The sequence below is a fragment of the Microtus pennsylvanicus genome, chromosome 3, assembly GCF_037038515.1.
Source record: "Microtus pennsylvanicus isolate mMicPen1 chromosome 3, mMicPen1.hap1, whole genome shotgun sequence".
Lineage (NCBI taxonomy): Eukaryota > Metazoa > Chordata > Mammalia > Rodentia > Cricetidae > Microtus > Microtus pennsylvanicus.
Window position 1 is genome coordinate 137,639,202 of NC_134581.1, and position 27,885 is coordinate 137,667,086.

General features: G+C 41.8%; 1 protein-coding gene and 1 pseudogene across 5 annotated transcripts in view; one reads left to right on the top strand and one right to left on the bottom strand.

The window, feature by feature from the left end:
- The window catches only part of Invs (inversin), a 145,824-nt gene that overhangs the window by 37,725 nt on the left and 80,214 nt on the right, over window positions 1-27,885 (bottom strand). For 4 of the 5 annotated variants that reach the window (XM_075967241.1, XM_075967237.1, XM_075967239.1 and 1 more), the window contains exons 4-8: window positions 14,175-14,348; window positions 7,539-7,706; window positions 6,010-6,190; window positions 3,642-3,751; window positions 1,043-1,214 (exon numbers count right to left, since the gene is read on the bottom strand). In XM_075967241.1, the coding sequence (XP_075823356.1) occupies window positions 1,043-1,214; window positions 3,642-3,751; window positions 6,010-6,190; window positions 7,539-7,706; window positions 14,175-14,348 (805 nt within the window). Of the gene's footprint in view, window positions 1-1,042; window positions 1,215-3,641; window positions 3,752-6,009; window positions 6,191-7,538; window positions 7,707-14,174; window positions 14,349-27,885 lie in introns of those variants that run through there. The other variant, XM_075967242.1, reaches the window with a different exon arrangement.
- On the top strand, window positions 8,816-9,966 carry LOC142846544 (eukaryotic translation initiation factor 1 pseudogene; annotated as a pseudogene).

Below are 27,885 nucleotides of genomic sequence, written 5' to 3' on the forward strand. Positions count from 1 at the left end.
GACTTCATGTTCATCCTGGATGCTAAAAACCACATCTCTCTGCAACCAACACATAGTGACAGGGCTCTAAAGCTAAAGCAAGAGTCTGGTGAGAACTGATGGGAGCCTGGAGAGCAGTGAAGGTTCTAGAGTTACAGGACATTCTCTTAAATGGGACATACGTATGGAGACATGCTACTCAAGTTTTAGAAAGAGCATAAAAATGAGACTTGAGCCGGTGGTGGTGGTGGCGCATGCCTTTAATCCCAGCACTTGGGAAGCAGAGGCAGGCGAATTTCTGTGAGTTCGAGGCCAGCCTGGTCTACAATAGCTAGTTCAGGACAGGACAGGGTCCAAATTTATAGAGAAACTGTCTCAAAAAACGAAAAAAAAAACAAAAAACCAAAGAAACACAATTTGAAATGGTAGTAGCTACTGAATATGCAGTTTTTTGTATATGTATGTGTTCAGGTGTACACGCATGTGTGTGCACACATGTGCTGACGATCAAAGTTGACTTTGCTGTCTTCCGTGATTGTGCTCTGCTTGCACACTGAGGCAGGGTCTCTCACTAACTCTGGAGGTCACATTTTTGGCTAGTCAGGCTAGCCAGTTTGCTCTGCTGTTTCCTTGTCTCCACATCCCACGCAGAGGGATTACTGGTGAGCCTCCAGCTCACTCACTTTTTCTGGTCCTCACACTTGCATGACGAGGGCTTTACCCACTGAGTTATCTCTCCAACCCCAACTATGCATAGTTCCACATTTCCATACTTTTTTATATGGAAGTTAGTGAGGAGACAAGTTTCTATCTTGTGTCTAATGTGCAGCCAAAGCTATAAACCAGATGCTAAAATTCACCTGGTAGCTATACTAGAATTTTAGCCACAATAATTAGAAGAAATAAAGCCTTTGGAGTAAGATCCTGGCAAACTCAAGTTTAACGAGTGAAAAGCTAAGTCAAACAATATTATCTTAGGAACAATGATCTCAAGTTATGTCTTATAAATTTGATAGCAGCTTTTGGCATCTGAAGCAGGCTGAGTCCATGTGCCAGTTCCTACCTGTGCCTCCGTACTTGTCTGCCATGTTAATGTCGATGTCAGAGTTTAGACTCAGCATAGTTCTGAGCACGTCATCACTGCCTTTCCCTGCTGCCCACATGAAGGACGTTCTTCCCTCCAGGTCGGGGTCGTCTTTCACTGAAGGATGCTTTAAAAACACTTTTACTGTTTCCTGTAAGAAAACCTCATCTGAAACACCGCAGCAGTGGGTACATTCTCCACGGCAATAAAGCACCTGCTAGAGGTGATTCCATAAAGAAGCTAAGGATGGGGACCCTGGGCAGCCAGGCCCAATAATGCCTGGCAGTTTTGGTTACTATTGTTGTTTTCTGGGCTGCGATCAAATTCAGGGCCTTGCTTATGCTGCTCCATAAGCTTGAGTGCTGTGTAGCGGAGCATCTTAGCATCTTATACCTAGGTTAGTATTTCTGCATTGAAAATAATCTCTTTTCTAAAACTCAGTTTTCTAGGAAGATCAGAAAACTATTGCTTGAATGAATCTAAAGGGCTTCAGAGAGAAATTTCTGCAGCTGATTCTTAATATTTCATAGAAAGCACAGGGGCTAGAGAGGTAACTCAGCAGTTAAGAGCACTAGCTGCTGGGCTCAGTTCCCAGCACCTGCACTGAGACTAGGAGCCATCAGGAAGTCCACTCTGAGATAATCGAGTGTCCTACTCTGCCCTGCAAGGGCTCCAGGAAGCCACCTGGTACAGACATACCTGCAGAGGGAACACCCACACAATACAACAATAGAAAAAGAATACATTTAAAGTCTCATCTAATGTAGTCCTTGTTTTACCCTGGAAGTAGCATAGGTTTACAACCACATAAATGTTGGTGACAGGTACAGGAACAGAAGTAAAACAGGAAATCCCAGCAGTCTGCCCAAGGCATGATATGGCTTCCTAATTTTAAAACTATTTCCTGATTTTGCTTGTTTATTTTTGGTGTTTTTCAAAAAGAAAATAGCAACCTTATATGGAGTTAACAGAAGTTAAAGTAATCAATGGGCTTGAAATAGAGCATAGAAAATGTGCATAATTATTAAAAATCAACTCTGGACTTGGCAGACCATCTAAAGCAAACATCTGCAATGCGCCACCATTCTCTTTTGCTCCCATTCAAAGTCTTTAATTACTGGTATCTGCAGTAAAGCTGGAGTCTGAAATCTGGCTCACGATCATGGCAAGGCCATTTCATCTTGTAGGAATTGTAAGTGAAATGTCATGACCCCGCTACCCAGGATATGCTGAGCTATGTACTGAGTGTTCATTTCCATAGACCCATCAGCTTGGGCCATGAGACTTCCTCTCCATGATAAGAAAGAACCACTTCTCCGAGATAATAAAAGATAATGGTTTGCCAAAACTCTAGGTGGTGCACTGAGTAATGTTTTAGGGAGGCCAAGAAGTTAAGACTGTGAGTATACAGACAGCCTGTGCCCATCCCGAGAGCAGACACACAATGTACTCATCACAGAGAAAGGACACCCATCAGTTTCTGACCTATTTAAAAGAAAAGCAATAAAATCACTAGCAGATAAGACAGAGAGTAAGAAGGGAATGAAAATGAGACATTTAGCAGAACACTGAGGTCAAGAAGTGGGAATTATGCTCTGCCCGGTCAGAACTATTGAGAGTTTCCCTGAACACCCGTGAGGGAGGCAGGAAACCAGCAGTGGCCTCTTCTAATGTTTCTGTGTCATCTGCACACCATCACGCTGCTGAGACAACCCAGCACATAATGGACAAGAATAAACTTTGTGATCCATGAAGGACTATCAGGGAAGAACTATTGATAACACTCATGATTTCTAGAAACAATAATTCACACTGTGGCCTTCTCAGATGTACACAATTCATAATCATTACTATGAATCATAAGAATGTAGTCTGTGTTTGGACACCTGCTCTCATAAGTACATAATCCATAGGAACAGGGTCCGTGAGGACACCTGCTCTACGCCAGGTGCAGTAGACACTTGCCATGGATTTGCTCTAATCTTTCTAGCAGTTCTGAAGGAAGACATATAGGTATCCTTATACTATCAATGAAGAAGCTTAGACTCAGAGAGGCTAAGAAAGTTGTGTGAGGTCACATAGCTAGCAATCTGCACAGTTGGGATTCCAGTAGTTGGTTTTTCCAGCTCCAAAGCCTTGCTGCACTGCTTTCAGGACAATTACAGGGTTTATGAACACTAAATGTCCCTAGTGCTATAAAAGTCACAGAATAATAATACAGTGCATTCACCATAAAGCAAAAAGTTATACCAAGTGTTTAAGGAAAGCTGCATAAGCTTGCAAGTGACTAACAGCCTTATAAACACACAGACCGTGACCCGCACACGGCACTGACAGACTGGCAATGGTTAAGGGCAACCACTGTATCGACACAGGCACACGTGTGTCCATCAGAATGCTGCAGTCTCAGTTAGCTCAGTGGAACCTCCTCTTTGTAACACTGCACTCCATCTCTTGTTAGTAAAGGCTGATGGAAGGGGGCAGGGATCATGGCATATTATTTCTTGTAACTGCAAATGAATCTACAATTATATCAAAATAAAACATTTTATTAAGAGAAAAGAGAACCACAACTTACAGCAAAGTTACTCTGAGCTGCGTAGTGCAAGGGTGTTGCTCCTTGGCTGTCGGAAGGGATAGTTCCAGACTTGTTTCTTTCTAAAAGGAGATGGACGATCTGCGCATGGCCTGCGAACAGACACAAGTTAGTTATCTCGCACAAAGGGGTGAGTCCATTTTTAATACTAGCACTCAGTAGCATTTAAAATGGTTTCAAACAGCTCCCAGTGCAGCCCCTTCCACCGTCTCCCTGAACACTGTGATGGGGTAGAGAGAAGGGAAAGCTGAAACTCTGAAAACAGGGGGCTTCATTAGGGAGGAAAAGCACAGTGGTGGCAAGTGCCAGGCTTAGGCACTGCCTTGGGCTTCTTGGCTTCACTGTCTATCAGGCTAAGGTTCTGCTTTCTGACCCATCAGAACTGAACATCAGCTGAGCTAACGGAAATGAACCGCGTCTGCTGCTGAGGCCTCCTAACCATCCTGCCATGTCTCTCCCCTAGTCTTTTACTATCAAAGCACTGATTTCAAACTCCACAGAAGGAGGGAGCAGGTACTGTGAAGTGGCGTGGGCTAGTAGTCGGTAGTCTGAAAAAACTGGTTCTACCAAGGTGGAGCTCTACAAGCGGCCCAAGAATGAACAAGCTGGCTGTGGTAGTATGTGCCTGTAAACCTCACTCCAAGGCTCAGGCAAGAGGACTGAAAAACTGAGACCAGCCTGGGCTACTGGGCAAGTGCTAGGATATCCTCTGGTGATCCTGTCTCAAAAACCACAATGGCACAGCACAGCACAGCAAAGAGGGCTAGTAAACCTAGAAAGCCCTCTTTTACTCTCTAACAGAGCACGTGCGGAACCAGGCAAGGAAGGAGATGCCATGGTGGAGGAGCCCTCTGAGCAAGGCTGCGCTAGGTGGAAGGCAGAAAAAGGGACCTGCCTGGGGACTGTGCTCATCTACTCGCCCCGCACATGGGGTTTAAGGAGTCTTCCTAACCCAAATGCAGGCCAATGCCAATCCACGCAAGAGTGTCAATCTAAATACATCTCATTTTGTCTAAGGAGCAAAGAGGAAAATTCAGTAAAGACTTGCGGATAATATACTACAGGCAGGGGAAGAACTGGCATTGGAAGGATGAAGAGCATACCTCAGAAATGGTCTCAAGAAGGCCCAGAGCAAAGTCGAGAAATTGTTAGGTGTCTTCAATTTAGTGCAGAAAGAGATGGCGTCTATGAAATGAAAGGGAGAAAGAACCCTAAGAAGGAAATAGAATGAAAAGGTGATAGAAAGAATAAAAGGAAATAAAATGAAGTTAAGAGGAAAAATAGGAGGCAGATGGGAATGACAATACTGTTGAACTGAGAACCCATGTAGCAGGAATAATAAAATCAGAATTTATAGAACAAAGCAAATTTAGTGAGGTGGAGGCAAATTTGTCAAGTGCACCCACATTCTAGAGGAAAAGGATGAGATGAGGACACACTTCGAAAGGAACCCTAAATAACAATTATAAATATGACATAAAAGCTGCATGCAAGTATGAAATCACTTTAAAACAGATTGTGTGCAACTTAAGACCAAGATGCTAACAACAGTCAACTCCGACTGTGAGAGCACACCAAAGGAGTAGTGAGCTGGAAGGGCACAACCCGCATTATATGCGGAAGGAACAGGAGAGGTCTTGTTCTTGACTCTGATGGATAAACATGATTTCGATGAGCTGAGAGGCCATCACAACTGAACCCACACTGTCACCTGTAACACCAGGCGGGCCGAAGCTGAGTGACAGCATCACGAGGGGGAAACAAAGGGGCAGGAAAATATGAAGGAAAAAAACCTCTAAAAATACTAGTAAAACCCAAATAATAGAAAAATAATACTTTTTAATAATGACTATAAGTGGTTAAAGTACTTCATTAAAGAGAAAAAGTCCCAGGTTGTACTCCTTCAAATAATCTACACAACCATACATACCAGACACACACCTGCGCTCTCATCAAAAACGTGACCCCCAAAAGGTTACAAGGCAGGTATGAAAAAAAGAAAATCAAGTTCAAGGCCTGAATACAGCATCAAATGAACGCCCTCCTTTGCCCACATGACTGCCATGAGTGTGAAGACAGGTTACATTATATTCATACCTTGTTAATGGATTGTCATTTCTTTGTAATAAAAGTAAAAACTTTGACATAATGTTGAACTAATAACCAGTATTTAATAGAGAATTAGTTTATGTTACCACATCTAAAGCATGCAACAGTAGGAGCCAGGTTATGAAATAACTGAGCATATCAATTAGGGAGGAGGAGCCCACAGGAGATGTGGAGGCACAGGACTTTCCGTAGCTGGCTAGCCTTTTCTACCACTGATCTTCTGACTTAGAACAGAACATACCTAGTAAGGCTGCCCAGTGGAGTGGGGTTCGAAATAAGTTATCGTACGATGTTATGTTGCAGCTTTCGTAGGAGGTCAAGACATCCACCACCGTCAGGTTTCCATCGGCGACCGCGAAGTGAAGAGGTGTGCGACCCTCGTAGTCTTGCCAGTTCAATAAAGACTCTGTTGGGGCAGCATCCTATTTTAAAGAGCCAGAGATTTCACACACATGTGGAATCCTCAATAAATAATATGTGGCATGTACATTAACTATTTCTTAAAACCTCCACATTCTCTACAGGCACAAATAAAACTGTGCATTGTGTATGGGCTAAATCTTTAACAATTTACTTTCCTGTTTATTAATAATTAGAGGCCCCACCATGCTTGCATTAAAAAGGTACAACACTTTGCCTAATGTGCTTTTGTGTCTGTTGTGAGTCAGGCTAAAGTTTTTTCTTTTTTTTTTTACTTATATACACATGTAGTCATCCATAAACAAAATATATTTTGTACATGTGCTTTGGATATTTACATTGTGGAAGCACATGCAATCTCTTTGGCAACTTTTTCTTCCTATACTACACTTGTGGGTTTATTTGTTGATTCTTGTTCATTTTTTTTTTTTTTTTTTTTTGGTTTGTCAAGGCAGGGTTTCATCTGTAGCTTTGGAGCCTGTCCTGGAACTAGCTCTTGTAGACAAGGCTGGCCTCGAACTCAGATCCATCTTCCTCTGCCGCCCAAGTGCTGGGATTAAAGGCGTGCACCACCACCTCCCGGCTCTAGCTCATTTGTTAAACTGGAATTTAGTTGTCCATTTTTCTCCTGAGAAATAGTTACGTTATTTCCATTTTTTCCACAATTACAAATAATGTTGTAAAGACATTTCCCTCACATATTTCTTAAGGCACAGTGTGTGAGATTTTTCTCTTTGCCACACATGGAAAGAGGAGTTTCTGGTTGAAGGATTTTTGCACTTTTCACTACAAACTGTCAAGCTGCTCTCCAAATGCTTGGACCAATAAACACACCCGTGACAATATGTGTTTATTTCCCACATGCGGGAACAGATTAATCATTGGTGTTGTCAAGTTTCCTACATGTTATTTCTATAATGAGCCTGATAGGCATTTCCATGTTTAATTTGAAGAGTTTTTATGAATGAGGCTGAAAAATTTACTCCTCTGTTTATGGAATTCTGTTTTACTTCTCTGCAGTCGACAGTTCACCACACTCACCCACCCTTCTGCTGGATATTCGCAGCAGACATGACAACCATACCACCCTGAACGCACCTGATTTCATCTGTAAGCTTCTAAAGTCTCTCTTTGACATAAAAAAAGCCTGATTTCCAAGCTGCCAGGGACACTATGAACCCAGGACCCTCAGATCTCTGCTTCCTGGAACAGCTTCAGCTAAGGAGTTTCCTCACCCAGTATTCCTTCTCAGGTTAGGTCACACCTAGAGTCAAGTCCTGTTGCTTCAATTTGTATCTATTATATTATTTTTTCCTGAAAAGGGCTTTTGAAGTCTAGCATCCTACTTACCAGGATGCATCTCACTGTGTGCACAGCGCTTGGGTCTTTATGGTTGGCTGCCCAGTGGAGTGGGATCTTGCCCTCGATGTCAGGAATCCCAATGTTGGAGTCATGCTTGATAAGCAACTTTGCATGCTCTGGGTTGTTGTAGTATGCGCTCCAGTGCAAAGCTGTTTGCTGCAAGGTAGAGAAGTGCTCAAAAAGACAACCTCAGCATCCTGCTCTTCTAGAGCACCCTCCTATGCGACAGGCATGGTGTAAGTCACCAGGACACTCTCTCAGAACCTGTCCAGCCTACCACCAATAGACCCCTCTCCTCATCACCACATCCTGGACCACAACTCTGGCAGAAGCCCCCAGCTTTACCAGTGTCACATTGGCACCCAGAATCTCAGGAAAGACGCCACCTACAGACCACCAACACTCCCAAAGAGCCCACCCAGCTTATTCCCAACAGCCTCCTCTCCTCATTTGCATATCCACAACTCCAGAGGAAGCACCCTGCTCCACCAGACACCAGAACTCCATCCTCCAACTTGGTTAGAGACCCTTTACAACCACAGGCCATTCAAGTCAGAAGACCAGAGAGGAAACAGAAACCAATGGAAAAAAGTACCTATTCGACAAAGACGAACTCAGAAGTTGGTACCTAAAGTTATACCCCAAGCCCAGATGCCCAGACACCAGTGTAAAAACACAATCAAGCCGGGCGGTGGTGGTGCACGCCTTTAATCCCAGCACTCGGGAGGCAGAGGCAGGCGGATCTCTGTGAGTTTGAGACCAGCCTGGTCTACAAGAGCTAGTTCCAGGACAGGCTCCAAACACAGAGAAACCCTGTCTCGAAAAACCAAAACAAAAAAAAAATCAAAAAACAACAACAACAACAACAGAAAACCCCACAATCAACAACAGCCAGGGCACCATGTCACCACCAGAGTCCAGTTATCCTACTACAAGCTGCCCTGAATATTCCAACACAACTGAAGCACAAGAAAACAATCTTAAAACAAACTTTATAAAGATGATAAAGGTCCTTAATGAAAAACTCCCTTAAATAAATCAAGGAAAAGACAACCAAAATATTGGAGGAAATGAAAAAACCCTTTAAAGAAAGCAAAGAACAAACAAACAGTTGAAGGAAATAAATAAAAGTGTTCAAGACTGAAAACAGAAATAGAAGCAATAAAGAAAACACAAACTGGCCCCAGTCACCGACGCTCCCTGTCCGTGCCCCCCCCCCCTTCTTCTCCCGCAGCCGCCTTCTGCAGGCCGTTTCCACCGAGGAAAAGGAATCGTATCGTATGGCCGCTATTTAGAACCTCCACTCTTTCGACCCCTTTGCTGATGCAAGTAAGGGTGATGACCTGCTTCCTGCTGGCACTGAGGATTATATCCATATAAGAATTCAACAGAGAAACGGTAGGAAGACCCTTATCACTGTCCAAGGGATCGCTGATGATTACGATAAAAAGAAACTAGTGAAGGCGTTTAAGAAGAAATTTGCCTGCAATGGTACTGTAATTGAGCATCCAGAATATGGAGAAGTAATTCAGCTACAGGGTGACCAGCGCAAGAACATATGCCAGTTCCTAATAGAGATTGGACTGGCTAAGGACGATCAGCTGAAGGTTCATGGGTTTTAAGTGCTTGTGACTCTGAAGCTTAAGAGAGGATTTCCTTGCAATGAGTAGAATTCCCCTCCTGTCCCTTGTCACAAGTTTAAAAACCTCACAGCTTGTATAATGTAACCATTTGGGGTCCGCTTTTAACCTGGACTAGTGTAACTCCTTCATGCAATAAACTGAATAGAGCCATGCTGTCTAGTCTGGAAGTCCCTCATTTAAACAGGTCAAGCAGTAGCCCCGGGAGTGTCCAGCCTGAAACAAAGCAATAACTATGTTTCAGCCAAGCTCAGAGCCCCAAGTTCATAGGCTATGTCTGCCCAGAAGCTCCTTGGCTCTCCCCCTACAGAATCCCCTGCCCTAGGAGAATGTCACCACTTGAACAGCCCAGGTGAACAAGAGAATGGGTAACACCACAGTAGCTATGCCACCAGAGGGAATCTCTAGTAAGAGCCCCTGGTGTCCGACCAGGTAGGCAGAATTCAGAAATGGCCATCTTTCCCCAGGGGTCATGGACATGTGGCTTGCCACCAGGGTAATATTTTTAGCCAGGCATATCGCAAGGGATGTTGGAAGAACTGAAGGGTGGGGCCAGCCTCGTATCAATTAAACTTATGACAAGGGAACAGATACCAAACTGATGCCATCGGTCATGTGGCTAGCTGTATGTTTCAACTCAGTGGTGGCAGCTACCCAGTGCCATGTGAAGGAACAAACTGGTTTTTTGGTTTTCTTTTCCCTTACAGTTTTAATGTTATGTAATGTATTTAAACCCTTATTTAAATAAAACTTGTTTTCAGGAAAAAAAAAGAAAACACAAACTGAGGAAATCCTGGAGATGGAAAACACAGGTAAGCAAATAGAAACTACGGACACAAGCATCACAGAACACAAGAGATGGAAGAGAGAATCTTAGGCACTGAAAATACAATAGAAGAAATAGATACATTGGTCAAAGAAAATGTTAAAACTAAAGATTTCCTGACACAAAACATTAAGAAAATCTGGGACACTATGAGAAAACCAAACCTAAGAATAACGGGAATGGAAGAAAGAGAAGAATCACAGTTCAAAGGCACATAAAATATTTTTAACAAGATCACAGAAGAAAATTTTCCTATACGACATGGCTAAAAAGGTACAAGAAGCAAACAGAATGCCAAATAAACTGCGCCAGAAAAGAAAGTCCCCTCACCACACAATAATCAAAATACTAAACATATAGGACAAAGAAAGAATATTAAAAGCTACAAGAAAAAAAGAGCAAGTAACATATAAAGACAGACCTATTAGAATTACACCCAGCTCCCCAACAGAAACTCTAAAAGCCAGAAGGGCCTGGACAGGTGTCCTGCAGACTCTAAGCGACCACAGATGACAGCCCAGACTACCAGACCCAGCAAAACTTTCAATCGCCATAGATGGAGAAAAGGTATTTCATAATAAAGTCAAATTTAAACAATATCTATCTACAAATCCAACCCTACAGAAGGTGCTAGAAGGAAAATTCTATCCCAAGGAGGTTTACACCCACGAAAAGGAAGTTAGAACACATGAAAACAGAGGAAATAAATAACTATCCCAGCCAAACCAAAGAAGGGAGGAACACACACACACACCACCACCACCATGAACAACAACAACAACGACAACAAAATAACAGAAATTAACAATCAGTGGTCATTAGTATCTATCAATATCAATGGACTCAATTCTCCAATAAAAAGTCACAGGCTATCAGAATAGATGCAAAAACTGGATCCATCCTGCTGCATACAAGAGACCCACTTCAACATCAAAGAGAGACACTACCTCATTGAAAAGAATTGGGAAAATATTTTCCAAGCAAATGGACCCAAGAAGCAAGCTGGTAGAGCCATTCTAATATCTAACAAAATAGACTTCAAACCAAAATTAATCAAAAGAGATGGGGAAGGACAGTTCATACTCATCAAAGGCAAGACCCACCAAGATATCTTTCAATTCTGAACATCTATGCTCCCAAACAAAGGGCACTCACATTTGTAAAGGAAACACTATAAGGCTTAAATCACACATTGACCCCTCCCACAGTGATACTGGGAGACTTCAGTACACAACTCTCAATGGACAAGTCATCCAAACAAAAACTAAACAGAGAAATATTGGAGCTAAAGGACATTATGAACCAAACTGACCTAACAGATATCTACAGAACATTTTACCCAAACACAAAAGAACACACTTTCTTCTCAGCACCTCATGGAACCTTCTCCAAAACTGACCATACTTGGTCACAAAGCAAATCTCAACAGACACAATAAAATTGAAACAACGCCCTGCATCCTATCAGACCTTCACAAATTAAAATTGGATTTCAACAACAACAGAACACCTATGATAAACTCATGGAAAATGAATGACTGATGGACAAGGGAAAAATAGAAAAATAAATCAAGGACTTCTGAGAACTCAATGAGAATGAATACACAACATACCCAGACTTATTGGACACAATGAAAACGGCGCTAGGAGGAAAGTTCACAGCACTAAGTGCTACACAAAGAAATTAGAGAGTTCTCATATTAGTAACTTAGCAGCACACCTGAAATCCCTAGAACAAAAAGAAGCAAGCTCCCCCAAGAGAAGTAGATGGCAGGAAATAATCAAACTCAGGGCTAAAATCAATAAAATAGAAACAAGAGAACAATACAAAGAATCAATGAGACAAAGAGTTGGTTCTTCTAGAAAATCAACAAGATAGATAAACTCTCATTCAAACTAACTAAAAGATGGAGAGAGAATATCCAAACTAACAAAATCAGAAACAAAAAAAGGGGAATATAACAACAGACAGTGAGGAAATCCAAAGAATCATTAGGTCATACTTAAAAAAAAAGGAAAAATCTAAAGGTAATGAATAATTTTCTTGACAGATACCACTTACCAAAGTTAAATTAACATTAGCTAAACAATTTAAGAAACCTATAGCCCCCAGTGAAATAGAACAAGTCATTAATACTCTCCCACATAAAAAATAAAAAACATTAAAAAATAAAAAAGCCCATGGTCAGACAGTTTTGTTGTTTATCAGAGTCTCTCTCTCTCTCTCTCTCTCTCTCTCTCTCTCTCTCTCTCTCTCTCTCTCTCTCTCTCCCCCCCCCCCCCTCTCTCTCTCTCTCACACACACACACGTTTAGAAAATCTTTAAAAACTAAGAGCAGGAAGGATAATTATAAGGATTTTAACTCCACAGTGTCACTGGTGTTAACAAGACTATGGCCCAGCTCAGAGTGGAAAGAAAGGATTACTGTTGTGTCTAACAAATGACCACGATTGTTTTTCCCGTGAAGAATGAGCAGCAAAGCTATGAGGAGTGTAGTAATCTTTTAAATTTAAGAGAAAGGAAGGTTAAAAAATATTCCTAGCAAGAAGTGAGAGGGCAGATGTCAGAACTGAAATGCTATTAGTAATTGTTTTATGGTAAACATTTATGAGGACTGTATCCTGCATGAGGTACTGTGATAAGCACTTTGTCTGAATTACCTTGTTTTATCTTCAGTTATTTTTTCATGTGTTCTAAAATTATGACATAAACGAATTAAGTAATTTCCCCAAGAACACAGAATGAATAAGTGGTGGCTTTTGGATTAGAGTTCAAGGAGGCTGCAGTTGACAGCCTAGTTATTAAAGCCATTGCATGCTTAGTGCATTGCATGGGCAGATGGCCACCATGAGTACAGATGCTCCAAGTTCAGTGCACTGCATGAGCAGACAGCCACTGTGTGCCCAGGTGCCCACATGCTTACTGCCCTGCATGAGCAGACAGCCACTGTGTGCCCAGGTGCCCACATGCTTACTGCCCTGCATGAGCAGACAGCCACTGTGTGCCCAGGTGCCCACATGCTTACTGCCCTGCATGAGCAGACAGCCACTGTGTGCCCAGGTGCCCACATGCTTACTGCCCTGCATGAGCAGACAGCCACTGTGTGCCCAGGTGCCCACATGCTTACTGCCCTGCATGAGCAGACAGCCACTGTGTGCCCAGGTGCCCACATGCTTACTGCCCTGCATGAGCAGACAGCCACTGTGTGCCCAGGTGCCCACATGCTTACTGCCCTGCATGAGCAGACAGCCACTGTGTGCCCAGGTGCCCACATGCTTACTGCCCTGCATGAGCAGACAGCCACTGTGTGCCCAGGTGCCCACATGCTTACTGCCCTGCATGAGCAGACAGCCACTGTGTGCCCAGGTGCCCACATGCTTACTGCCCTGCATGAGCAGACAGCCACTGTGTGCCCAGGTGCCCACATGCTTACTGCCCTGCATGAGCAGACAGCCACTGTGTGCCCAGGTGCCCACATGCTTACTGCCCTGCATGAGCAGACAGCCACTGTGTGCCCAGGTGCCCACATGCTTACTGCCCTGCATGAGCAGACAGCCACTGTGTGCCCAGGTGCCCACATGCTTACTGCCCTGCATGAGCAGACAGCCACTGTGTGCCCAGGTGCCCACATGCTTACTGCACTGCACAGGCAGACAGTCATGGTGGATCCAGGTGCCCACATGCTTACTGCACTGCACAGGCAGACAGTCATGGTGGATCCAGGTGCCCACATGCTTACTGCACTGCACAGGCAGACTGTCATGGTGGATCCAGGTGCCCACACACTTAGTCCACTGCATGGGCAGATGGTCAGTGTGAGTCCAGGTTCCCACAGGGACTGTCATGAGCTTCTGACAAATGTTAGAAACTCTTACAGTTAAACAGGCCTGGGTTTGAACTCCAGTTTTGTCACTTGGATTTTGGGCAAACTTATCCCTCTTGAGGTCGAGATTCCCCACCCTTCAAAGGAGATGCAATCTACCCTGTGGTGGCTAGCAGGATAATAGCAGACTTCTAGAAGATACAGGGATGTCTGGACATGTGGAGTTGCCCTCCCACAGGGATGGTGGCAATGCACACCTCCTTTCTTGATGCCTCACATCGTAAGACAAAGCAGCCCCTTTTTTCATTTGTATTCAGCCCTTGACTGTCTATTACCTTATTCTTGTCCTGTGTATCCACCTCCCCAGGGGCCATAAACTTCAGCAGAAGGGCAAGACACTTGGGGCTCCTATGCCGGGTAGTCAGGTGCAAGGGTGTCATCTCTTCTAGATCCTTCTGCATCCAATTTGCTCTGCGTGTAAGCAAGAGTTTCATAAAGCGGTAATTTCCCTAGATGAAAACAAGAAATATTAAAAGGAATTTACTTTGCGGCAAGTTTGTAAATACTTTTGAAATGTTCTCAGTAATTTTAACTACCCTCATATAGTATACCATGCAGAAAAGTTAATAAAAGGGGAAAATATCACTATATTAGACAGTGATTGCTTTATGTTTTCCTACTTCTCTTGATCACTTTTGAACAATCATATAACTTATATAGTGGCTATCCGACACTTACTGGGGGTGTGACAGCTTTTATTAGCCAGACTGTTATTGCGGGCATGTAGACACTAAGGCAATAAACTGTAGTAAGTATTTATTATAGAAAATGCTTCAACATACACTGTTTTGTACTTAGTTTTCTCCTTTATCATGAAAGTAGATTACCAAGAGCCAAATTTGGGGTTAAGTTTGTATATTTTATAGTTTGTGGGTGTTTTCCAAGTTACTATCTAGTAGCATCGCTATGTACGGTGTTGACTGATTGTCCCAATAGGGTGTTATGTGTAACACACACTCTCTATATGATCTTTTCAGTGCCCAATAGGGTGTTATGTGTAACAAACACTCTCTATATGATCTTTTCAATGCCCAATAGGGTGTTATGTGTAACACATACTCTCTATATGATCTTTTCAATGCCCAATAGGGTGTTATGTGTAACACATACTCTCTATATGATCTTTTCAATGCCATCTCCCTCACAGACGGCAAGCTTCAGGAAGCAAGGCTGTGTTTCATTGGCTACTGTACCCAGTACATTCCCTGGTACAAACTAAGTATTTGATAAATGTAAATAAGATAGGTGATGGACTGAGCATGGAGAAATAACTCCTGTATTCTGCTTTCACTTAAAAATTATAGCTGTTGTGTGAAGAGTCTTAATTCTCAAATAACCTGTATTTGGCTATCCTTGCTTTTTAAGGCTTCATTGATTCCAGCTTTGTTAGCAGAGCACAAGACTTGCCTGTGTTCGATTTTACTCTATCAGCTCTGAGAAGGAAGACACGAAAAGTTCCTCAAGAGGGCGCCCTACTCTAAGCATCCTCAAGAGGACGCCATGCTCTAAGCATCCTCAAGAGGACGCCATGCTCTAAGCATCCTCAAGAGGACGCCATGCTCTAAGCATCCTCAAGAGGACGCCGTGCTCTAAGCGCCCTCAAGAGGGCGCCCTGCTCTAAATTTCCTGCCATCTTTTCTTCAAGGATAAAAAGTGCTCGGTTAGAAAAAGAATCAGTATGACACTATATACCAAATAAATAAGGTTCGACCTTTCCGAGCATAATGTTTCAAATATTAAAGATTAATTCATTATAACCTTTCCTTTTAGAGACGTTCAATCAGACATTTTGGTCGTGGAATCAGAAAATAGGAAGTAGAAGGAAAGTCACACAGTTGACAGCAGTGACCACTAGGCACATACAAGGTTCCTGGCATAGTTATGTTTCCTGTTATTCTTGGGACTCAAGTTTCACTAGCCACATAGTATATACCAGTAACAGCTGCTCTTTATTCATGCAACAAACATTTGTTAAGCCTTGTTCTGAAGAAGACAATTAGGACAGAGTTTTTGACACAAATCTCATGGTTGTGCCACACTAACTTGGGGTAGAATATGTCTACAGATGAAAGCACCCCTGCATCTCATGTGTGAACCAGAGGCATCAACAGTGCACAGACTGTTACACATGTGAAATGATAGTATGTGGAGAGTACTCTAAACACTGCGCTAAGTGGGTGCCCAGCAAATGTTTGCTAGGATTATGAATGGCTTTCAAACCTGGATCTTATCAAGATTAGACCAGCCTGCAAGACAAATGTAGACGGTGAGGTGGAGTGAAGAAGTGCTGGTGATAATGGTAGAGAGGTCTGATCATCAATATTTATAGTGCAGCTGGTGATTAAGGAGAGCACCAAGAGCAAAGACAGCTGGAGTGGTAGAAATAATGGCTTCTCTGTTTTTCTCACACTAAGGAACACGTTTGTCCGTGCTCTACCAATTGGGAATCGCCACTCCTCTCAATCGTCCCATTGCAGACCCCGCCCCTCAGAAATCCTGCCAAGGGTCAGCTCCTCCCCCAGAGCTGCTCAAGATCAAGGCTGCAGGGTATTTAAGACCTGACTGCCAGACCTGCCACGTGATTCCTCTCCTGGCTTTCTGAGAGTCACCTGAGAGTTGCTTTGCTCTGTTTATTGAAGGTGGAGGTCTGGTCTGATTTGGCTTATTGCATCAGCAGAGGGACCCAATAACCGGGAATCCAACACTTGTCACAGCCCACAGATTACACCATAGGGCCGAGAGGAATCTGACTAGTGCTCTGGGGAGGATTCAGCTCTGTGAACGCACACTCTAGTTCCGGGAGACAGAGTCCGGTCAGGTATTCTATATGACAGCTGGGGCCAGACACAATATAATTCACTTGGGCCAATGTCAAGCCCCTGGGTCTCCTTAGCAAGCATTTATTAAATGTCAATTATATGCAGACTCAATCTCTGCAAATAAGCAGAGGACCATAGAACTTCCAGAACTAAGATGAGAAGGTTGGGCATGTGGTTCAGTGGTGAAGTGCACACAGAAGAACACGGGTCTAATTCCCGGTAGAGAAAAGAACAGTCAATTTCTTTATAACTTTTTATTTTTTGTGTGTGCATGTGCTATATGTGTGGGTATGGATTTATGCACATGTACACATGTATTTTTGGTGCCTAAGCATGTGCACATGTATGTGTGTGTGTGAAAACTACTGCTGTTTTAGAAGCATGCATACTGTTATTTCATCTGAGTAATAATGATATAAAGATTTTGAGTAAATTACTTTGATATTTTGCATTTACATTTTCATTTTAAGAAAACTTACTAGGGATTGGGAATATGAGTCAGGTGCTAAAGTGCCCTGCAAGCATGAGAACCTGAGTTTGATTCCCAGCACCCCCCCCAACTGAATATGGAGGCTTGCTTCTGTAATCCCTGGGGAGGAGGATCCCTGGGGCTTACTGGCTGGCCATCTAGATGAATTAACCAACTGAGCTCCTGGTTTAGTGAGAGACTCTGTCTCAAAATTTGGGTGGGAAGTGATTAAGAAAGACACCTTATTTTGACCTCTGGCTTCGACATGCATGTGCACACATGGGCATGCACACCTGTGTACACCTATGCATACCACAAATATGTACATACATGTACACTTCCATACACATACAGAATAAAACACAACAATTATAGGCAATGATCTTTTGTGTGTTCAACTCCTTTTCTCCCTCTTTGGAGAGTACATACTGACTTGGGTGTTTCTCGATTAATATTTTATATTTTATTTCATACAAACATGTAAGTTCATAATCTGGAAGGTGCTACCTTTATAGAATAGTTCTATTTGAGTCATTGTCCATCTCTGACTCAGAGATAAAGGTTTCTCCAGGTTGCTCTGGTTCATGTATCTGCACTGGAGAAGCATCTTGCTCTAGGAATGGCACTGATTCCCTCTAGAGGAACTTAGCGCACTCCTCACTTTTCACAATCACTGCTATAATGAATTGCTTTGTACAGATCTCCTGGTAAGTGTACAAGAATTTCTGGGCTCTCTCAAAGAGCAGTTCCAATTTGCATTCCTAACAGAAACATGAGAAATCTTGTTTTTCGACAACTTTTTCCCACTTGGTTTTGTCAAAGTACTGACTTTGGCCAATCCAATTGGTACACAGTGCTGTTTTGATCATAAATTTAATCTGCACTTCCTTAGCTGAGGTGGACTATTTTGTTGACTATCAGTTTCTTCTTTTGGGTTGTTTGCTAAGTTGGGAGCTCAGCTATTTGTCTTACTGGAATATTTTTACATACTTTGGATACCAATCTTTTTGCTTTCCTTAGGTTCTTTGACTAAGAAATGAGTTAATATTAAGAATATTAGCTCCCTTGCCCTTTATCTTTTATTTATTCCTCTTTATTTGTTCAATTTGTTCTTTGATAATCTCATACACATATTTAGTACATCACTCTTACTTTCTTTCCTCTCTTCTTTTACCTCTCTGTCAATACTCACCTCTCCCTACAGGTCTTCTTCATGCCTTTTTGTTTTGCTTTGTTTTGTGACTCAGTGATTTTACCAGGATCATCTGTGTGGCCACTGGTTTGGAAATATCATGGTACCAATCTGAACCCTAAATATTAATGTGTATACCTATAGGTAACGAAACTCTCAACCTTAATCACAGAAGTTTTTCTTTGTAGTGAACTCTAAATAATACACAGACTCATGAACGTTCAAGATGTTTGGAAAAAATGATGGTTGAGTGTTTGGCCCTGGACAACTATGTATCCTCTCTAAGCTGAGAGAATATTAGAGAAGAGAGTGCAGAAAGAATGTACGAACCAGAAGATAGGAAGCAGGGCTAGGAAACACTGTTTTCAGGAACGACATAGCTATTGCAAAGGATATCATAGTAGCTGTGGTAGGCTGCAATGAGCCTGCCAACAGTCAATCATGGATCAGGGAGGGGCTCCTGGCCCTGGCCCTCTCTACTGAACTACTGGCATCTGACGGATTGAGGAACAGTCCTTGCTTTCAGTTGTGAAGCAAATGGTATTGGCTTTTCTTTAACATTTAGTTTCTTCATATAGTTTGCTTTTATTTACAAGTAGATTATTATTATTACTATTTTTTTATCAGTACTGCTACTATTGAGATAGAGTATTTGCAATTTAGTCCTGATGGACCTGAAACTCACTATGTAGACCAGATTGGCCTCAAATGTGAGGTTATCTGGTTGTCTCAGCTTTCTGAGAGTGCTGGGATTACAGCATGTAATCCATGTACAATTCCCAGCTGTCAAGTAGATTTGAAGAAAGCTTCTTTGCTACTGGTTTTCATTGCTTGTATTTTTCTTCTACTCATCCTTAGGTTGGATTCTACATAGCTCTAGTCTAGTCTAAGAAATCACCTAATGGCATTCTCTCTTGGAGTATTGACTTCTATGTTGTTATGGATAATAAAGTGACAGTCATTCAGCTAATGGGCATCTTTCCGGTCCTGAGGTTGGTCTTTGTCCTGTTCTTGCCAGTTCTTCAAGCACCATTCTCTAGAGCTGTAGACAAATCTTAGAGAATTTCTGAACTTCTAAGTGTATTCCTTGCTTCAGTAAAAAAACAGAAGCTTTTCGATCATTCAAGAGGAAATTCTTGAGCAAGATGTGGCTAAAATCATATTTTTATGACTTCCGTGTTTTATCATTAACTTCTGACAACACTTGGGACCCTCACCCCACAAGTCCTCTCACAAGGTTACCATGTTCTCTTTATCAGGCCACTGCACACCTTGGCCATTTGCCTTCTCCTCAGTCAAAGCACTGGCGCGCCAATGCCTTTGGTTCTACCACATTCAGAGATACTGAAAAAGGTAGATGGTTTCCCAAAAGCATACTTTGGGATATACACATTTCCTCCCATTGACCTTTGAATTCCTGCTCTGTCTGCATGGCACCAGCACTCCTATTTACCATTAAACTTGAGGAGAAAATGGCTGTTCACAGACAAACACAAATGATCATATTTTGGTCCATTTATAGGTTATTATATAATTTTGCCCAGGAAATATTATAACTATATTTATAATAGCAAATATAAATGTAGAGAAGGCATTCTGTCACATTTCATTCTAAATGTTAACAACATTAGATTAAAATACATTATTTTACATGGAAATGGAAATAATAGAAACATTTGTTATTAATTATAATGATATCCTTATAATTACATATTTATAAACATTCAAGGCATTTGCCATATTAAATTTCAAAAAGAAACTACCCCTAGGAAGTATATAGGTCACAATTTTCAGTTATCAGTGAAACTTTTCTATAATGGTTGAAAATGCAAATGAGCTTTGGAAGTACCACAGTCATATCAGGAGCGGGGGTATGCCCTGATCCTGGGTGGGTGCAAAGCCTTCACCCTGCTTTACTGGGATCACTTCTCAGGTTAATCTTGCAGTGAACAGTCTTGTAGACTTGGCACAAAGTAAAATGTATGTATGCTTGTGATGTGGAAGATATCGCTGTATATGGGACTTGTGTCTGTCTCTTGTGAAGTTAGATTGTTTTTTTCATGGTGAAGAAGGCCAAGTTAATAGAACATTGCATCTGCCTACTCTTGGCAAGGACTTATGAAATCTGCTCTTGGACCCATCATCCATCTTACCACTGTAGACCATCTCAGATCATAATGATACTGTATCATCAACTTGCCCTATTTTAACCACAACAAGTCCTTGATTTGGCTTCATGTTTTGGGTTTTGAGACCATCTGTAGTCTGACCATAGTATACCATTTTTCAGGAAGGCCATCCAGCAATGAACCAACAGTTAGAGGACATTTTATTGATACTTTCTTCCCCCCCCCCCCCCCACCATCAGCTATCTGGGATTATTGAGAGCTGTGACACTTGAAAATCAATTAATAAATACCTCTAGTATTATTTCTTGTTTGCTCCTGGCCTATAACCCAAATATGGCTACTGAATGTGCCCTCCCCTAGAGATTTCCCTTCTTGTGGGAGATGATAAAAACAAATGTGATTGGGAATTATATATAACTATTAAAAAACTGTCATTCTATACTATTGTTTGTCAATTAAGATGTTTTCTTCTTCCTAAAACCCATTTCAGGCTGGTTTTGACTGACATATCCTTTAGTGGCCAAAAAGAATATTAGAGATTCAAAATGTATTCTGGATTATTAATCTGGATAAATTTGTTCAAGTAATATGATTCCAGATTAAAAGTGCACAATGTCCACAGGACTGAGTGTCTTGCACATTGATCCTCCCAGAGCAGTGCAAATTATCACTGTAAATGTGTTCCATATACACACATCCTTCTATATGGAAGGTACATGTGGAGATGGTTAGAAAGAAGGTGACGTTATATCTATTAATATGGGACTCATGGGCTGATGAGATGGCTCAGTGGGTTAAAGGCACTTGCTTTCAGCCCTACTGACTTGAATTCAATCCCTGTAACTCACATGATGGGAGAAGAAAACCAACTCTTTCAAGCTATCTTCTGACCTGCCCCAGCACAGGTGTGAAGGTCAAGGGATCTCTGTGAGAGTTGGCTGTGCTGAGGCACTTATACATGAATTGACAACATTTTTAGAAAAAGACAGGACTCACTAGTTTTGTGACTAAAGGGGAAGGTAACTTCAGGACTTGGGAAGGGACCTCTGTCAACAGAGACTGCTGTTCTGCCCTGTACCATGGTTGTTCAGTCCCAAAGAAACACAGACGTCTACATTAATTATAAACTGGTTGGCCTATTAGTTCAAGTTGCTTATTAACTAATTCTTACACCTCATAATTCTTGTCTGTGTTAGCCACGTGGCTTGGTACCTTTTATCAGCGAGGCACTCTCATCTTGTGTCCTTTGCATCTGGGTGACAACTGCAGACTCAGCCTTTCCTCTTCTCAAAATTCTCCTATCCTAGTTGCCCCACCTATACTTCCTGCCTGGCTACTGGCCAATCAGCATTTTATTAAACCAATACAAGTGATAAATGTTTACAGGGTACAAGACCATTGTCCCACGGCAGACCTCAGCCTGTAAAGGTTCAGGGACAGGAGATCAACTAGTACTCTATCTTTTGGATCTAGTGCTGGATTCTAACAAAATGAAGAAGGCTTGCACATTAAAGAAACATACAGAAGTAAGTGGAGGCTAGACTGACGTACTGGAGAGTTTGCCACCCCCACCAATGTACAAAGAAATATTCCTATCAATGTTGGTAGTTCCTATTCTTTTGCTATGATTGATGTCATCAGTGGGAGGTCCTCAGCAATACCCAACAACATGGATCTATTTACATGCATAGACCCATTTACATGCAAAGGGATGGGCATGCCCCTTTTTAATCGAATGAACACAAATCAATATGCTCTCCCTGGTGCATAAGAAGCCTTAGCGCAAGTTGTATGTGCTAACTGAAGCTGCAAGTGCCTGCGATACTGACCTGCAACTCTTACGCGTTTGCATATAGAACAGAGCAGGCCAGGGCAGATTCCTTCATTGGGCTTGGGGGAGGAGCTGTGATGCCAAAGTTTACCATTAAATTCTCTTGTCTGGGTCATGACAGATGATAAACTGGCTTTGGTTTATATTCTGGATGTTTGAAGTAAGATATACTACCTCCTATGGTACTTATTCACAGTTGACTTAGTCAGACATATGAGTGTGGATCACTTTTTCCCTGGACAGCTTCCCGGGGGCATGTTTGCAATGAGCAGCTGGAGGGATGAGGTCATGCCTTCATACTGGTTAAAATGAAATGGAAGACCCCTAAAATTCAGTGTTGCTCAGCTGCAATGGAAGCTCAGTGTGCTCAGCATCCGTCTGCCTCTCCAACTCGCCCAGGTTTCTTAGGGGCAAAGTAAAACCATTGTAAACACAGAAGCTCAGGCTTTCTGCAGTGTTATGAATAATAATCTCCTTGGTCTAAGCTCTGGAGTATAATGTTTATTTTAAATATTCATGTAACAGTAAGAGACCAACTTGCTAGCTTGCATATGGGGCAAAATCAAATCTGAGACCTTCCTTACAATTCAATATTATTGTAGTACAGAGTACAAAGTAAGAAGCTACAGATATGACTAAATAGGCAGACAGTCTACAATGATATAAGGAAGATAAAACCTATTTAGTATTTAAAGTATTCAATTATTATTTTTGAAATGAAAGTACATAAATTGGAAATATGAACATTACATTCTAGTTGAATGAAAACATAATTTCAGTGTATACATAAATAGTTCTGTGAAATGAAAGCCAATATGTTTTTAACTTAGACCAGGAGATTATCACCAGCATACAAAGCAGAGACTATAAATGCTTCTGTCCTTGGACAATCTTCCTGTCTCAGCTGATTTAAGCGTCTGCTTATATTTTGGTTTCTTGGCCTTTAGAGTGAATTTTTATAGGACAAGAAGGCAAATAGTTATAAAAATCAAGTTACTGAGAGATATGAGTTCACTGAGCTCTAGAAATGAGATTGAATCTGCATTGTTTTTCCCAGTGGCAGTCATGGTCTCTCCTTTAAACTTCTGATGGTCAAGTTCAAATACTGTGCTTTATGAAAAAGATTTCTAATTGCTCATGATGGTAAGTGTACCACTAGCTTGTCATCTTGAGCAAATCTTTGGAAACATTCAAAAAGTTATTTGACAATCCTAAGCAAGCAAAGGCTAAGAAGGATGCTTCAGAGGCAGACTCCAAGCCTTATTTGCTATTTTCCAAGTTTAAGATGCTCCTCCATCTGGCAGAGCAGCCAGACCATACATCAGCCAAGAACATCTCTCCGGAAAGAGGATTTGACTGAAGGAAAAGCAACATCTTTGACTGATCCATAGATGAACTCTTCTAATATTTCCCTCCACTGCCTCCTCCAAGCCTTGGCTCTATCTACTAACTGGGTTTCCATAGGAATAGACAGTGCTATCAAGTGCCACACAGTCAAACAGCACAAGAGAAAATGTTACTGTAAAATATATATATGCTCAAGCCTCCACTTGTATTTCTTTTGAGAACTGTCTACACACACACACACACACACACACACACACACACACACACACACACGCTTGTCTTCTCTATGAAAGGAAACTATGGAAAGATTCCTTTATTCTGAGATTTCTCACCCAATGCCAGGTTTTTTCACGTGTTTTTCTGAATGATGACAGTGATTTTATTTAGGTTATTAGTCTCCTCGGCAGACATAATTTTATCTATAGAAAACTAACAAAAATAAATGCTAAAAAAGTACACAAGACTGCGATGATTGTTTTCAGGAAGGCAATCCTATTGTGCTTGTGGTGCGCCCTCATTTATTCAGAGTGACACTTTAAAATGGCACAGCCTTTTAAAATTAGTTTTATAGCTAGCTTATCCTGACATTTTCATACCCATGTATCATTATACTTTGATCTCATTCCTTCTCCTTCCCAGGTCCTTGGCTCTCCTCTCCCTCCTTCTCCAGCTAGATGCCTTTCTTCTTTCATATAGCTCCGGCTTCTGTTTTCTTATTACATGTGTTCTATTGCCCTCTGCATTTCCCACCTCCCTTGAGATCACTTCCTCTCCTCTCATGATCCCCTTTCTCGTTTCCTAAAATTCTCTCTCTCTCTCCCTCCCAGTTTTAAATCAAGGTTTTATAAATGAGAGAAAACATGCGGTATTTGTCTTCCTGAATTTTGGCTAGTGATTTCAAGTTGTATTCATTTTCCTACAATGCCACAATTTCATTTTTTTATAGCTGAATACAATTCCATTGTGTGTATGGAACATATCTCTATCCATTCATCTGCTCAAAGACATCTAGGCTGAATCTACTACCTGGCTATTGTGAATAATCAGGAACAAATATCAATATACAACTATTCCTATAAAAAGTTAACCAGAGTCATTTGGATACATCCCCAAGTAGAGCTGGGTGATATGGTATTTCTATATCTAAGTTATTAAAAAAGAGTTATTTTATTATTTATGAGTATGTGTGTGTTTGACACATATGTACATGTGCCCATAGAGTCTGGTCTAAGAAGTCATTGGATCCCTTAAAGACAGAGCTACAGACAGCTGTAAGCCATCTGACATAGTTGGGAACTGACCTGTGGTTCTCTGGAACAGTATCAACTATTCTTTAATTATGAGCCATCTCTATAGCCCCCATTTTCATTTTTTTGAGAGACTTTCATACAGATTTCATTATATAATGGATTCATTTCCACCAATGAATAAATAAAGGCTGCCCCCCCCATTACCTTAGTAGCACTGTGCTATTGCTGGCTTGATTTGTTTTTGATGACAGTCATTCTGACTAAGGAGAGATGAAAATATAAAGGAGTTTTAATTTGCATTTTCCTAATAGATAAAGGTGTTAAGCATTTTCAAGTATTTATTGGCCACTTTATTATTTTATTTTTAAATCTGTATATGCACATGTGTCTTGTGTTTGGCTATATGTATGTGAGTGCAGTTGCCAACAGAGGCCAGAAGAGATCGCATTGGATCCCTGCATCTACAGGCAGTTTTGAGGGGCCAGCTGTAGGTGCTGGGAACCAAACTCCCATCTTCTATGAGAGCAGTTTGAGCTCTTACCCATGAACTATTTCTCAAACCTCCACTTGTATTTCTTTTTAGAGCGGTCTATTCACTCGATTAGTCCATTTACTACTGACTGGGCTTTTCTATGTTGGCTTTAGAACATCAACAGGGTAGGCACATTACGGCTCTTGTTATGTGCTTACCACATGTACATAAGGTTTGTCCATATGTAAATGTTATTCCTTACTATAGTACAATGGTATCAGTCCTCTGACAGCCGTAAGGAAAACAACAGCAATAACTCTTTGGAGGGCTCCTGTGCATCACTGAGGGGTCAGCAAAGCTTCTTAGGGAAAGCAATGCCTGAGCTGCATCCTAAGCCATGTAAAATAAACAGAAAGACGAATGTGGAAGGGCACTGTGAATAGGGCCAGGGACTCATTAGAAGGAAAGCTTTAATAGTTATTGTGGACGCTGACTGAATTATCCTCATGAAATAGCATCTCTAGATCACCCTAAGGTTGACATCAGTATGCTGGGATGAATTATAGATACACTAGGAAAAGGGATACAGACTAGAAACTATGATCTCAGGGTAAGGGAAAATAATATTGAGTGATTGTTAAGAAAGTGGAACTAAAAACACTAAGAGTTTTGTTTTGTTTGCATGTGTGTATTTGTAGGCATAAGAGTGTGCAGGTACACAAGCCCATGCATAGGCATGTGGAAGACAGAGGAGGACATTAGGCTTATTTTCAAATTGCTCTCTGCCTTATTCCCTTCGAACAGGGTCTCTCACGGAACCAGAAATTTGCAGTTTTGACTAGGCTGGCTCCTACCCACCAAATCCTGGGGTTACATGCACACCCATCCATATCCATGCCAGGCCATTTAAAAAAGTGGGTTCTAGGGATTCAACCTTGAGTCCTTGTGTTTGCACAGCCAGTACTTTTACTCCATGAGCAATCTCCCCAAGCCACCACACATACTGAGTTTTAAAGAAGCTGGAAAGCATGGATCTGCTGCCTCTTAGAATCAATCAGACTGCCAAAGCAAAGTAAGCTGGGTGAGCTTTATATGATAATCAACCCTCATCTGTCATGTGCAGGAATGAACTAGGAGAAACCCATGTGGTATACCTTTGAGTGTGAGGGTGACCTGGCTGAGACTCACTCTAATGTCACTGACTTCCTTATATCCTTCAATACTGCTCGAGAAGCCTCAGAGAAAAAGTCTAAACTTGGAGCCCATCAAAGCCTGCTTACTTTTTCTGCCATCAGTTTCCTGTGTCCCTTATCTATTAAAAACTGCCATGAAGAAAGCAGCCTGGCTAACTGCATATCCTCATCTCTCCCATCGCTCCTCCAGCCCCAACTGCACAGTCTCATCCCCAGGTCTTCAGCAGACTGCCTGCTGCAGCTCCCCTCTCCCCATCATCCTATTATCCCAGCTCCCAACTACAGCAGGCTTTCTCTGGGAAACTGCCAGCCAAGCGTGACAGAGAAGCAAGCAGGCCAGCTAAGTTGGTGGGTGAGTTTCAGATCTTCACCCTTCCTCCTCTCCTCCATATTCAATCCTTCGGTCTCACCTCCAGCTCTGTAGACTACCTGTTGTGGCCTTTCCTCACATTCCCAGGGGACTAAACAGATCTTTCTGGAACAACCCGTTTTCCTCCTCCTGTGAATTTCCTCAACGACCCCCCCCCCCAATACCTAGGGACATGTTTTTACCAGGGAGTTCTTGAACCCAGAAGAATTTCCTACCAGGCAACACACAGCCACCACACTCTCCTAAGAACCAGAAAGGGTAACAGAAACCAAGGGGGTGGAGAGTAAACTCCCAATAAAGACAAGACCAGATATCAGCTCCTAGAATTACAATCTTCTTAAATTCAGATGCCTATATGCCAGCATAAATATGTCTCCACTAGAGCCTAGCAATCCTCCTATAGTATGCCCTGAACATAGCTGAATCCTCCTATAGTATGCCCTGAACATAGCTGAAGCACAAGACAAAGACCATAAAACAGCCTTTATGAATATGATATGAGGTCTTAAAGAGGAAAGGAATAAATCCCTTAAAGAAATCTACGAAAATAGAACCAGTGAAAGCAAATTAATAAGACATTTTAAGACCTGAAAGTAGACATAGAATCAATAAAGAAAACCCAAACTGAGAGAAATTTGGAAATGAAAAATTTAGGAACTTTAACAGAAACCTCAGAGGCAAGTCTTACCAGCAGAATACAAGAAATGGAAACAAGAATCTCAGGCATGGAAGACACGAAAAAAGAAATGGATACCTCAGTTAAATAAAATGTTGATTCTAAAAAAATCATGGCACAAAACATTCAGGAAATCTGGGACACTATGAAAAGTCTAAATCTAAGAATAACAGAAATAGCGGAAGGAGAAGAATCCCAGATCAAAGGCACAGAAATATTTTTAACAAAATCAAGGGAG